At 37.0% G+C, this 13,245-nt stretch overlaps 1 protein-coding gene across 1 annotated transcript in view; it reads right to left on the minus strand.

The window, feature by feature from the left end:
* The window catches only part of mmp17a (matrix metallopeptidase 17a), a 103,712-nt gene that overhangs the window by 33,752 nt on the left and 56,715 nt on the right, over window positions 1-13,245 (minus strand). Inside the window, exon 5 of the mRNA XM_032570627.1 lies at window positions 2,567-2,853. Coding sequence (XP_032426518.1) covers window positions 2,567-2,853 — 287 coding nt within the window. The remainder of the gene's footprint in view (window positions 1-2,566; window positions 2,854-13,245) is intronic.

Consider the following 13,245-nt stretch of genomic DNA (forward strand, 5'->3'; position numbering starts at 1 on the left):
ACCAGTGCATCCGTGGCACTTATCTGAGGGGGAGATGGAAGAATTATGCACTGGAGGTAAACAAGAGAGAAACTCTGCAGAGGTTATTTGATAGTCTTGCCAATGCTCTGCCAAGAACCACAAACCATCTAAGGATGTAATTCATGAATATGTGGCTGAATATGTAAATCTTCGGTGAAACATTTTGCAATTATTTTAGTTAGAATAATCATTTTTGCATAAAGTACTAAAATTCTCCACATTCTTCTGGGCTAGAAACCTCCTGTTTCTGTTAATTCCAGTAAATTTCTTAAATCAATGATATTAAGGTGAGGAGACGAAGATGGCCATGCAGGACCTTCAACATGTTTGCTGTAGCCAGAAGTAGGTTAAGCCGGCCTTGTGTTTTGGATCATTGTCCCGCTGAAATGTCCATGTCATTATTTACAAAGCCTTCAAAATGATGAGTGCACATTTTCTTCCAGTGTTTATTCACATGTTGCATTCATCATACCATTAATTCTGACCAAACTTCCTGAGCCTTTGAAGCTCTCACACCCCTAAAACACAAGTAAACATACTTCAGTGCTTCAAAGTAGGAATTGGGTCGATTTCACCATAGTATCGTAGTATTTACACAATTCTCGTATAATTTGTTTGTTTCATTTTCCTCCTATTATTTTCTAAGAATCATGAAGTAAATTTGGTCATGAAATGAAATTAAAACAAGTTTTACTGTATTTAGTTTCAACAAAAAAACACTACTTTGCCAAAGAACGGAGTTCAGTGCAGTTATTTAGCAGATACATCCGGTTCCTTCACAGAAGTTGTTTTGTGGTCAGCAGTATTTTGCTAAACAGTGTGGCTTGCATGACGTGTAATGTTTCAAAGGATCTTATTAAAAGTGTTTTTAGCCTGACACTTTGAGTTGTAAGACACAATAAGCATGTCTCCATTTATTACTAAACATTCACTTCAAAAGCAAGGCATCCACTCTCATGTCTCTATGTCTCTTTTTAGGTTTATCTGTTCTGTTCCTTTAATGGATTCACAGGAAGTATACAAACACATAGAGGGACACCCTGAGTGGTGATGCATATGTCATTATTATACAGAAAAACCTTATGCTTACCATACAGCAGCATTGTAAATGTGTTGGTCTTATGTTTCTTTTATTAACTAAAACATTCAGCAGATGTAGTTTTTTATGTGAGATAAAGTAGTTGTTTCAGCTCTCTTGTAATTTGCTTCTCCACCACATTTTCCAATATGTAAGTTGAATGACTACAGGCATCATGCACTGACCTCAGATCAAATTAAGGCACCGAGGGCACACATGGAGAGCTCCAAGCTGAGGAAATCTATCCATGCAGTCTGCAAAATCTCTCGGTGACCAGTTGTCGGGTGCAGAGGGAAGTTTTCAGGTTAGTTTCCTCATTGAAATGATGATATAAACTTAAATCAATGAGCAGTATTTGTCGAGAAAATGTTAGTACAATGTGGCTCTAAAATAAGTACAAGAATTACTTTATACTTCAAGATAAGCCTTTCAAAGCACTTAACCACTTTGGAGGACCATTTTCTGAAGGAGGTTGAAGAAATACTTCTTCATAGCAGGTATGGTAATGATTATTTAGAAAGTGCTGTCTTGCAGTTTACTGAGTATTTCCCTTGATGCAGGCTGAGGACAAAATTGGATGTGAACTAAGACAGCAGATAATGGAATACTAAGTTCAAATATGAGTGCCACAGAATTGTGTGAACTACTTATCTGCTTAAACGACAAAATTAAAGGATTGAGAATGAAACAGTATTAAAAAGTGAGGGAAATCTACTCCCTGTTATACTGTGTCCTTCTTTTGAAGACTACACAATGGCAAAGTTGTTAGATGACCTTACTGTTCACCATGCTGCTTTAAATTCTAGCACACATAAACTGCTCCTGGTATAATACAAGAAAAAATATCACCTATGTAAAATGTACAATTCCATCAAAGTAAGTTGCATTCTGTCTTCACACAACTTTAGGGTAAAAGACTAAAATGTAACAGAACCCCACGGCAAAACAAACCGGAATCGATGAAAGCTGACAGTGAAATTCAATTACTTATGCTGATTGCTAAAAACAGATTTAATGGCTATCAGCGGGCGCATACGTGTGAGTTGTTTGTTTCTGGCAGCTGTGGAAAATAAAAGGATACCTTTTATGTCTCCTAATAAGCTTGTGATAACAATCAGCGCCGCTTTAGTTGCCACACACAGGCCATCGAATGTTATACTGTTACTTCAAACAAATGAAATGCTAATTATAAAATCTGGATCATGACCAGATAAGACAAAAGCACAGCTTGCCTTGCAGGTGCAGTCAGAGCTTTGGTTTCAAACATAAAAGCTGCACTTTTCTTTAGGATTTTCTGGACACTGAATGTTTTTATCGTTTTTGTTTTATAGGCTCATGCAAATGTCTACCAGATTTCCACTGTATGTCCTTTTTTCCTACACTCACATTTTTCCTTCAGCATATAACCTAACACATTTATGTTCACGCACATGTGCTTAAAACTGACACAAAATCTTTATTCCTCACCTGGTGATCTAAAGGTCCAGGCCTCGTCGTCATCAAAGTGTGTATCACCCGCTGTGAACCTCTCCCCAGGAAAGAAAGCGTGTGCCACTGTTCCCCCAGGCCCATCGAAGGGGTATCCATCATTATGGTCTGCTTTAGTGAAGTCGATCTGAATGTCTGCGTCGCTGCCGGCCACCTCGTGGAAGTTCAGAGGTGCGATATCGCTCCAGACCTTCAGGGCATAGTACATGAGGGCTCGGACAGTGTCCCTGCCCAACAAGGCTGAGTCCTTAGGGAAGGTTCTCACTCTAAGAAAGCAAATAAGAGATTGCATGATGAATAACAGATGAGATGACATTATTATGCAGCGTTTGAAGAACACACAGAACGACCTTGTCGTTTGTTTTTGGTGAGGGGGTTAATAAATGAAGAATTTTGCTTTTTATTCATTTATTCATCAACAAATTGCATAGATTAATATTATTTAAAGAAGTATGTAGTGTTTGTGCTGCAGATGTTCTCCAGTTTTCGTCTAAAAAATGTAGTTACTTTTGCTTTTCTTCATATATCCAGTTTTGGCATGTTAAAAATAAACAAAAACTATCATCATGTATGTTTTTCAATATTTGATAAGGATATTTTAACAACGCAGTGAAATTCGAGTAAATTAAGTACCGGTAACTAACAAGAATGGAAGATGTTTATTACATGTACTGTAAACTGAAATAAAAAATGCCATTTCTGGTGAGAAATACATTATGGAACCTTAACATAGATTTCCTCTTAAAATGGGAAATTGATATAAACAGTCAGATGGACTGAGACTGTGCACTTTTCAAACTGTAATTAAGTTTGAAATGTAATAAACTGAAATTTCCATGTCTTAAACTTCCTTTGGCCCTGTCATATAGTGGGAGTAACACCCGGTCTGAATAAATCAATGTGGAAAGCTGAGCCATTCGTTGCCAAACCTCACATCAAAGAGAGTCTTACGACCTGCTGTAGAGGCTTACATTCGTAGTCCAGGTGGGATTTTTTTTACTTCATACCCATGAAAGTATGAAACTTCTGAGTACGATTTGACCACTGCATACATTTATTTAAACCAGCATAAGTGGAATGAGTAGTAGCTTGTCATGGTGTTTATACCTAAAGGAGCTCATATCGGCAATTTATCTCTTTACACATTTAAATCTCTACTTTTATGTATATACAAGCGTATTCCCAAAGGTAAATAAGAAAACTTCACTACAGTACTTTATTTTACCCAACTTTTTAAAAGCGTTTTTGTATTTTATCATTTTACTCTAGAGTGTCGTGGAAAGTAATCGACAACATAATACAGAAAGCTGCAGTGCTTTCCAAAATAAAAAGTGCACATGCAGATCAGTTTTTTTTTAAATGGAGAAATTCAAATATAATCTTGATGCAGAATCTATCAGTAGAAACTACTTTAATTACTTTGATTATTAGCTACATAATACACTTTATGATTATTAACACTGCATGTGCTTTTATATTTTCTCGGTTTAGAACTCATTAGTTCTCAATGTGGACATCAGGAAGAAGCCCTATTCAGCTAAAGGATTAATAAACTCATTAAATACAAATTCTGTAAATCTAACCCATGTGGCAAAAAATCTGTTAAGTTTAAAAGAAAAATTGTGTCTCAAATTTAGCTAATTTTAATATAGATCCTTATTTTCTTTTTTATTTGCGAAAAGAAAATAACTGGAGAGGTCTGACTGCGCTCATGATTCTAACCCTAACCCTATACAATATGGATGTGTTAGAATGGTCCAGTCAAAGTCCAAACTTAAATTCAACTAAGGATCAAAAGCATATCTGATCTTTGCAGGTAATGAACATCTGATTTGATTGAGCTTGAGCTACTTTCACAAGAAAATCAGCAAAAATATTAGTTTCTACTTGTGAAAAGCTGGACATCCACAAAAACTAGCAGTTTTGATTGTTCTACAAAGTTTTATCTCAGAGAGGATGAAAACAACTGCCTGACACTCTTCAGGAAAGTGCTAAAAAAGTTCAACTGGAAATTTCAAAGAGCGATTTTGTGATGCCCTGCAGAAGATTGGAAAATAATACGAGTGTGTTTACATATCTGGTGTGAAAAGAAAACTATTTCATACCAGATTGTTCTACTTAAACCCTTCAGAGGTTTTCAGGAATTCTTGCCAATATCCATAGCTTCACTTCACACTTGCCTGCTGTCTGTTGTTCTCCTGCTACCAGAATGTCTTTAATCCATCTAGTGATGCAAATGAGTTCATTAGTGCAGCTAATTAATGCAATAATTAGCAAACATGTCTGTATCAACATGTTGTCACAAAACAGATGGACGCTGGTAGGTTGGATGCAATGTTAGCTCAAAGCAATAACGAACTGGGCGCTTGAAAATTGGGTTTTCTCCATTAACATGCAAATGCAGTCAGCGACTTGCTGCTAAGTGTAATCGGACCATTTATTTGGAGGGAAACTTGTAGCGTACAGTGAGACAAAACTTTTGTCTTTATTTGTTTACCTAAATGGGTCTGCACAGTCTATTTATTCATACAGTACAACCTGAGTGTGTGACTGCCGCTGCTAACTACAGTTAGACAAGGTCACTGCAAATGGATCAGCGCTTCCACAGACAATTCACCTGCTGATTAGTCCTAATTCAGACTGACGAGGGAGGGTGATTGTGTATGTCTGTGTGTTTTCGAGAGAGAGAGTATTCGCGAGAGAAAGATGGAGAGGCAGAGTGCATGGTTTTGTCAGATGCAAGCATGTATGTGCATCTAAATGTTGTGTGTGCAGGCGTGTGCAGGGGTGTTTGTGTGCGGGTGTGTGTGTGAATGCAATTACAGGTAAGACTGCCAAGGTCAGAGCACTCTTGCGCTGCATCTCAGATGAACTAAGGAGTCTCAGAGAATTGCCTCTGCCCACATGCAGAGACAACACTTGCATGAAAATTAAAGCAAGTGTCATTTCCCCATGGTGCCTCCTTTAAATTTGATTATCTTTACAGAGTGTGAACTTGCCAGTGTGTCAAACACCTTGATTCTAACTGCCTTATTGATTACATTTAATCAAGAAACCATTTGCAGTCAGATCTGATGTTTATTAAACAGCTTGTTCTAATTAAGCCCACAATACTATGCATTTATGTTCTGGTTGTTTCCACTGAGATTTACTGACAATATCAAAAACCATATTATATCATTGAAATGACAAATATTTTTTACAGAGTGTAATTCAACTCTGAGTCAAAACATCTGTTTTTTATGAAACAAGGTAAAAATGTTTCCAACTGAAGAATGCATAAAAGTCCAAATATGCTGCTGTAGAGAAACCAAGCGCTCTGCACAACATATAAATTGGAATATGCATTCAGCTGACAGTCGTTTCTCAGATTCAAAGGATCTTTTGAAAATGACCTTTAATCAGGAGTTAAACATATTTTTCACTAAACCCACATTTCTGTACTGTTTAATTCTCATATTCTAAGACATTAAGTTCCAATTTTATTAGCTTTAAGAAGAAAATCACAGTAATTCACACAAATAAAGGCTTTAAAACCTCAGTCTGTGTGTAATTAATTAACATAATGCTTCATCTATAGAACTCCATCCTTTTATCTATTTGAAATACTCGCTTATCCTTGCAGGGTTGTGAGAGAGCTAATCACTCAGACCCAAAGACCATTTAGCGAGACCAGTTTACCTAAGAGTTATGTTTTATGACTGTGAGAGGATTGCAACAGTTCAATGCATGCAAACTCCATTCTTAAAGATCCCAGGCCAGAATTTTAACCCATAACCTTCTCGCTAAAGGTAGCAGTCCTCCAATTGAATCGAGTTACTCAAAAATTTAAGTTTTCAATAATATTCTAATTTACTGAGATAGATCTGTAAACTACTGCTGTATATACGGTGCTATGTTTGCCCTGCTGTGCAAACTTTAGGTCATAACTTCTTCAGTGAGATGTTTGACATATGATCCCACTTCACTTTACAATATTTTCCGAACCAGGGAGAGCATTTTGGGGTAAATTCAGAAACTCTTATTAGACTAAAATGTGTTTTACTTGCAAAACTAAACTCAAATCTTTAGCTCTCCTCCACCTTGCTTTGTATCAGTTGTCTTTTTTTTTCTTTTCCCCCAAATATACTGCTGTAGAGAAACAAACCGCTCCGTACCAACGGACAATGGACCCTGGATTATTTTGGTTTATTAAGACATCTCTTATCTTTTCTGTCAAGAAAACAAATTGTGATATCAGTTGTGACATCTATAAACAAAAGAAAGTTAAGTCAGAGTACATTTTACTAAAATAAAATAGTGAGATCAAATGAAAAGAGTTACAGTGAACAAAACTATATTTGATAAATCTCTGTAAGCTAGTGTTTTGGCATCCTTGTTATTGTCAGACTGCTCTGCTATTAAAATATGAGCAAGACAATAAAAGCCTCTCTGTTGCTCTTGTAATTTTCACCACACTTTTGTGATGTATTGTGTAAAAACGGGGAAAAAAGAAAAAAGTCTACCCATATTTTTGCTCAACATCGAAAAAGAAAATATCTTTGGATCATTAAGGAACAAAGCCTTTTGTATAGTGCAAAATGAACAAAAAATAACTTGTGTTTTGACTTTATAAAAATCAGGGAAAATATATGGAAAAAGTAGAATTTATTCTTCCTCAAGGTAATGTTTTTGTTAACAATCACTTGATACAAATAAATTCTCTAACCTGCGTGTACGGCTTTGTTAATAATTTTTTTTAAATTTGAAAAATAAACCTTATCATCATACAACATTTCAATGCTCTAGGTTTTTAAAACAAGACTAAAAAAAAGAAAGGTGTTAACAAAGATTTATCCTCATTAAGCAATGATAGCACAGCCCCCATCCCATGACAGAAACTAAGAACCTTCTTTTATATTTATGAAATGGAAAAAGTGTGCATTAAAGGTCAATAAGCTTTAATCTCTTTTTTTATTTTGACAAAAACATAAACACAAATGAGTGCTAAACATATTCAGACAGACTGCAGAGTGTAATCGTTTTACAATCAAATATATTTTAATATCAGCCAGTGCTTGTTTATCTTAGAATGAACCTGTTAAAGGAATGAATCATTTCACTGCATTTTACATCGGCTATGACTCATTTAAAACATCCTCATCACTTATTTAGCTAGCAATGGGATTTGGAACGTGGTTGCTGTTGCTCTGCTATGTTAAAGAGAAGACAAAAGCAACTTGGAGAACTGCTGCAAATTCCTCACATCTTCTGGAATGTGTGTTGAAATAAAGCAACCAGAATGAATAAAAACCCTTTAAAGAGGGTGGATATTGTACTGATTTGTAAGTTTTTAATTACATAATCAGAAAAAAAATTCTCTGCATGTGGATTTTTCTCTTTTATGATTATTAATAATTAAGAAAATACACAGTTTAGAGGAATTCTCAGTTTCCTCAGAGCCAGTGTAGCTCCTTACCTCCAAATATGTACATGCTGCAAATTAGCTTCGGCCTTAGTGTGCAGATCCCACAAATAAAATGCAGTTCTCACAAAGAGAACCATAATTCAGGTATTAAGCAGTCTGCTTACTTTTTTTTGTTGCATCTCTGGTGTTACATGGCTGCAAGGATGGCCCTCAGATCCACACCGATACTCACCAAAACTGCTGTCGCTGCTGCTGCTAATTAAACCCTGCTTTAATTCTCACATCCATCTGCAAAGAATCCGCTTTCCCTAAGGAGGAGTTATTATCATCACTGGCCACTGCTCCAGTTTACCACATGAGGAGAGACAAGGTCACAGTCAGACATTCGAACACAGATTCCCATTTAACAATCCTTTCCTAGAGAGCTGATTGAAAAATGTTTATTTAATTATTAAGAGATATGTTTTTACAGAAATACTTGTCAGCACAGTGTGAAACACATGACTAAATAGCTTTAAATTCTAGTCAAGCCAGCAGCACAAGTGCATTTCACTGACAGCTGCTATTCAGCTCTAAAAGAATAAGTCTGTGGATTAAGCTGATCGCTTTCCAATTGCAGTATTAAAGTCTGTTTTCTTGATATTATTCTAATCATGACTTAGGCAAACTTATATGGCGATAAAGGTATTAGCAAGCACGGTTTAGTCAAAAATGCAGACGATGGAGATTTTGGCTCCAGCACAAAGCAGGAGTCATCAGCTGCTCTGTGGCTGGAGGGCTGTTTAGCAGCAAAAGAGCTTCAGAGTGTGCATCATTGACTTACAAATAAATATCTGAGAACAGAGTGTGCTGTCAGACGCTTCCACATCAATCAAATTTAATACCTACACAAAGAAGTGCTTACATCAAAGAACACCCTGACACTTGCGAGCAGGCAGTCCGGGACGGACTCGGGATCATTTGCTATGGAGCTTAACAGGCAAACAGAGGGAAGGAGAGGAGGAAGATGAACAAGGCCGAGAGGAAAGAGATGGGAGTATTGTTAAAGCCTGAGGGGAATGCTGAAGGTAAGAGCAAGAAAAGAGATGAAATATGCAAGCAAGAGTTTCCAGTGATCAGAATGAGTTTGCAGTTGTTTATAACTTTTTGAAAAAAGCCAAAAGAGGAACTTGACAGCAACACATTTTGAGTGTAGATCTTCATGTCTACTGATTTTAATGTAGACAGATATTTTGGTAAGGTTTTTAGCAGTTTTTTTGTTCGTTTTTGTTTTACTTAAAATTTCAGGAGTCAGAAGTCATAAAAGCTTATCTCCTGATGAGCGTAATCACCTGTCCTCTGTCTCAGCCATTCCTACCTTTTGGAGGAACATTTTGTGCACCTTTTACAAACTAATCTAATCTGGTTCAGAGGGCTAAAGGTTCCCTTTACTGACATCTTTTATTGCTGAGTTGAAACCACATAAAATTGCTGCCATTAAGGTACAATCTCTGGAAGGACTAAATAACCATTACAATCTAAACATTCTGTACTGAAATCTCAGAGGCCTTACTTCTAATTGGCAAATCAATCAAATAAACAGCAACCAATTAAATGAACATATTGTTCAAAGAGATAGCAACAAGTTTTGAGGTGAAGTTTCTAGATTGATCATACATTATCTGGAAGTGTCATGGTAAAGGAAAAAAAACTATTCAGGAAATGTTTGATATAATAAATCACAACTACTATTTGATCGTAACAGTTTTTGTTGCTCAAGAAATTACAAAAAAGAGAATGCATGTGGTGTAAAATAATTTTGGACACTGAGATTAATTATTAGGTTGAATTAAATAGTCTCTAATCACATTTAAAATGTTTTATAAAGAACACAATGCTACAAGAAAATTAGGGGAATAAACAACCAGAAAGCTCTTTTATAGCTTTTAGTCCTTTTGGATTGTAACTGCGAATAGATGAGCTTGTAGTTTTCTGAAGCAGCTTTCTAAGGTCTGCCAAAACATTTCCTTCACTCAAGACAAAACCCCACCAAGCTCTTAAACATCCACCAGAGACTGCACAGACTGCTTCAGGTCATATAGAGAAAAGTGGGCTTCATTACACATGACAGGATAGTTCCCCCAATTCTTTGACACATGTATAAAACTTCAGTCATGAGGTTGTGGTGGTTTAGTTTTGTGTTGGGAGCATGTTGGGGGGCGGTGGGGCTATCACACAGCCACACTGCCTGGTCATCAGAGAATCTGAAGCTGGATTAGACAAGCTGGTCTCATGCTAAAGCTACAGCCTCGTCATGCTCATCAGCTGGCATTGCGACAAAACGGTTACTGCCACGCGCTTAGCACCTCAACTGCTGTTGCAGCCAGCTGCTGATTTGGATGCAATCAAATTAATCTAAGCATGCAACTCCAACAAAATAATCCACTTTTTTCACAACAAAAAGTACTATGCCATGATCAGTCACCTTGAAGCAAAGATGTTGATGTATACTGGACTCTTGTGTTGTAAGTTTCCCAGTTGTAAAAAAGCACACATATGTCCTTGTTGCATCCAAGACAATGCTTGGTGGTTGCCATCACACTAAAAAGGTTGTGTTTTTAAAAAATACACCTGTTAGAATGTCAAAGAATGGCTCTGGTAGTATATGTAAAATGAGAGTAATTAGGAGGAGAAGCTCAAAAAGTAGATGGTGTGAAATAAGCTGAATGGCAGATGCTCCAAGTATCCTAAAAACACAATTCAGGCTTTAGAGCCTTGTTGTGATTGATTGACAGTGATCAAAGGACAAAATAAATAAAGAAATAAATAAACGGCAGGTTGTATGAAAAAAAATTAATAAATAAACGGCAGGTTGTATGAAGAAAACATCCCAATCCAGCACCCAATGGCAGAAGCATTGTGGTAGGATAGTCAGAAAGCAGCAAAGAAAACTCATTTTTCCACATAGAATCACTAATACCCTCACATTGAAATGAGGGTTTTGGAGAGAGTATTCTTACAAAATTTCATGCAAGTAAGTTTTTTTAAGTTTTTGACATCTAATAAGTCACATGCTTATAATAAAGGTAACACTTCATACTAAAAAAAAAACAGCAATAACAACATACAGTCTTTAGAGTTCAGCTATCCGCAAATTATGCCCGTTTTGGATCTACCGTGTCTACTGGTGAAAAAGTAGAGAGGTGGCTTCCAATGTGCTAAAAAGAAAGTCATTTTTAAAGAACCAAACTGTGGGGGTCAGGTCAGGAGATTGGAAGTAGTTGGCTGGCAGTTGAGAGAGAAGCAAGATGGAGAGAAGCGGGGTGTGGGCTATTAAAAAAGGCTAAATGCTGCAGTTATTCAACAGCAACTCTTCACAGCGGTCTGCATGCTGGTCCCCTCTAGCAGATGCTGACTTCAGAGATCCAGTACGGCGAGCAGCACCGGATGGTTGCCACCTCTTTTTCCAGGTCAGCTGAGATCACACTCACATGCTCCCATCATGATGCCCTCAAAATCTGTTTGAACCTCTGACTGGGAGCCTTCAGAAATGTGGTGGGATTATTTCAACAAGGCCTTGCCTGCAGGGACAGAGTCTCCAGGTAATTTGTTTTCAATAAGCCATGACTATCCTGGCCCCTGGTGACAGGTGATTCATCCCTCTGAACTCATCACTCTCACAGCCTGAGCAGCTGCTGAAAACGCTTGCACGGCTCCACAGATTCCAGCTGGATGAGACAGACGTGTATCCCTGGGAATCAGTAGTGGGTGATTTTCCTCAATTTATGCCCACTGCAGCTACCGGGGGGTGGTCTATCAAACACATCAGCTATTGAGCTATTTCATACTGGTTTAGTGCCTACTTTGGTTCTTATCAGAGTCATTGCTGCATATCCAATAATGAAGTCAGGCTGAAGTCAGAACATGGATCTGGGCAAAACCAATTCATACATGTTCTGGTTGCAAATCAGAAAGCCAGAGGGATATTCTAATTTCTGTGTATAATACTAGCATGATAAGCTAATAACGTTGAAGTCTGTTTTCTTTGCAATTTGAATGTATTAATGTAATATCTTATTTAAATTTAAGAAGTACTCATCAAATGAAGAGACAGCTATTTATTCATATTTTGCCAGTTTGATCATAGGTAGTTTTATCAATACATTCTGTCACAACAGGGCATTTGAGGACTTTCAGAATCTAGATATGGCCCAAAATGAAAATGAGTTCGACAGGCCTGTTCTAAGTGAAACATTAGTTTCACTTAGTCTACATGTGCATTCTTCATCTGCACATGTAGACTGGACAAAACAGTTTTTCACTCTTATTATGGTCATGAAAAAAACTTCTGTTTTTTTAATGTTTTCAAATTTCTGTCAACATGGCAGTACTTGAAAACCTTAGTATTTACAGATGTGGTACAAGTCTTAAAGGGGCAGTAGTGTGTATTTTACAGGCATACAGTGCCAGCACAGTCAAGTAACTATGTTATCTTCAGTTCGTAAATATCAAGCATGACTAAAAATAAATTTAACTTCACAATTTAACTTCTTGAAATTGGGTCTCTGTCCCTTTAAGAAGCTCCAGCTCTTTCTGAAAATCTGCCTTCAGAACATTATCACAACAGTGTTTCTTCATTAACCCTAATTTAACATTAAAAGAGTTCCTCAAACATGCATAAAAGAATCAAAGCAACAGTCCAGGAATGTTTTTGACGAGGGAATAACATCATAACATGACACAAAGCTCAGAAAACTCGACTTTACATAATCCCTCTCCTTCAAAAAGTCTGAGAATCACTGCTCTAAAGTGATTAAACAAAAGTACAATGATTGTCTCATTTTTTCTAGTAACCGATTTATATGTACCCAGAACATAGCTTTCATCCTACAGATTTGTGATCTCCACTATAACTCTACTTTAGTTTTTGTTCTGCTTTTAACCAGGACAGCCTCCTCACTCTGCCAGCTTCGCTCCAACAGCCTCCCCTACAGCTGAAGGTTCCTGCTCATCGACCTGTTTCTTCAATCCTCCAGCGCCTTGATGTCCTGCTTTCTTGCCTCATCTCGCTTGACTTTGCTTTCCTTCTGTCCTATCTTACATCTATTAAGCCTCCTAATTTCATCATTTATTGGCTTGTTGCATCGGCCTTCACACCTTTATGTCTCACTAAAAGTAACTTCAGGCGTATCTGGCTAGAATAAAATTAACGGCAGTAAATTATTACATACAATATTTAACAAATATTTTAATGCTGAAGCACATTTTTCTG

Source organism: Xiphophorus hellerii, chromosome 8 (genome assembly GCF_003331165.1).
Source record: "Xiphophorus hellerii strain 12219 chromosome 8, Xiphophorus_hellerii-4.1, whole genome shotgun sequence".
NCBI lineage: Eukaryota > Metazoa > Chordata > Actinopteri > Cyprinodontiformes > Poeciliidae > Xiphophorus > Xiphophorus hellerii.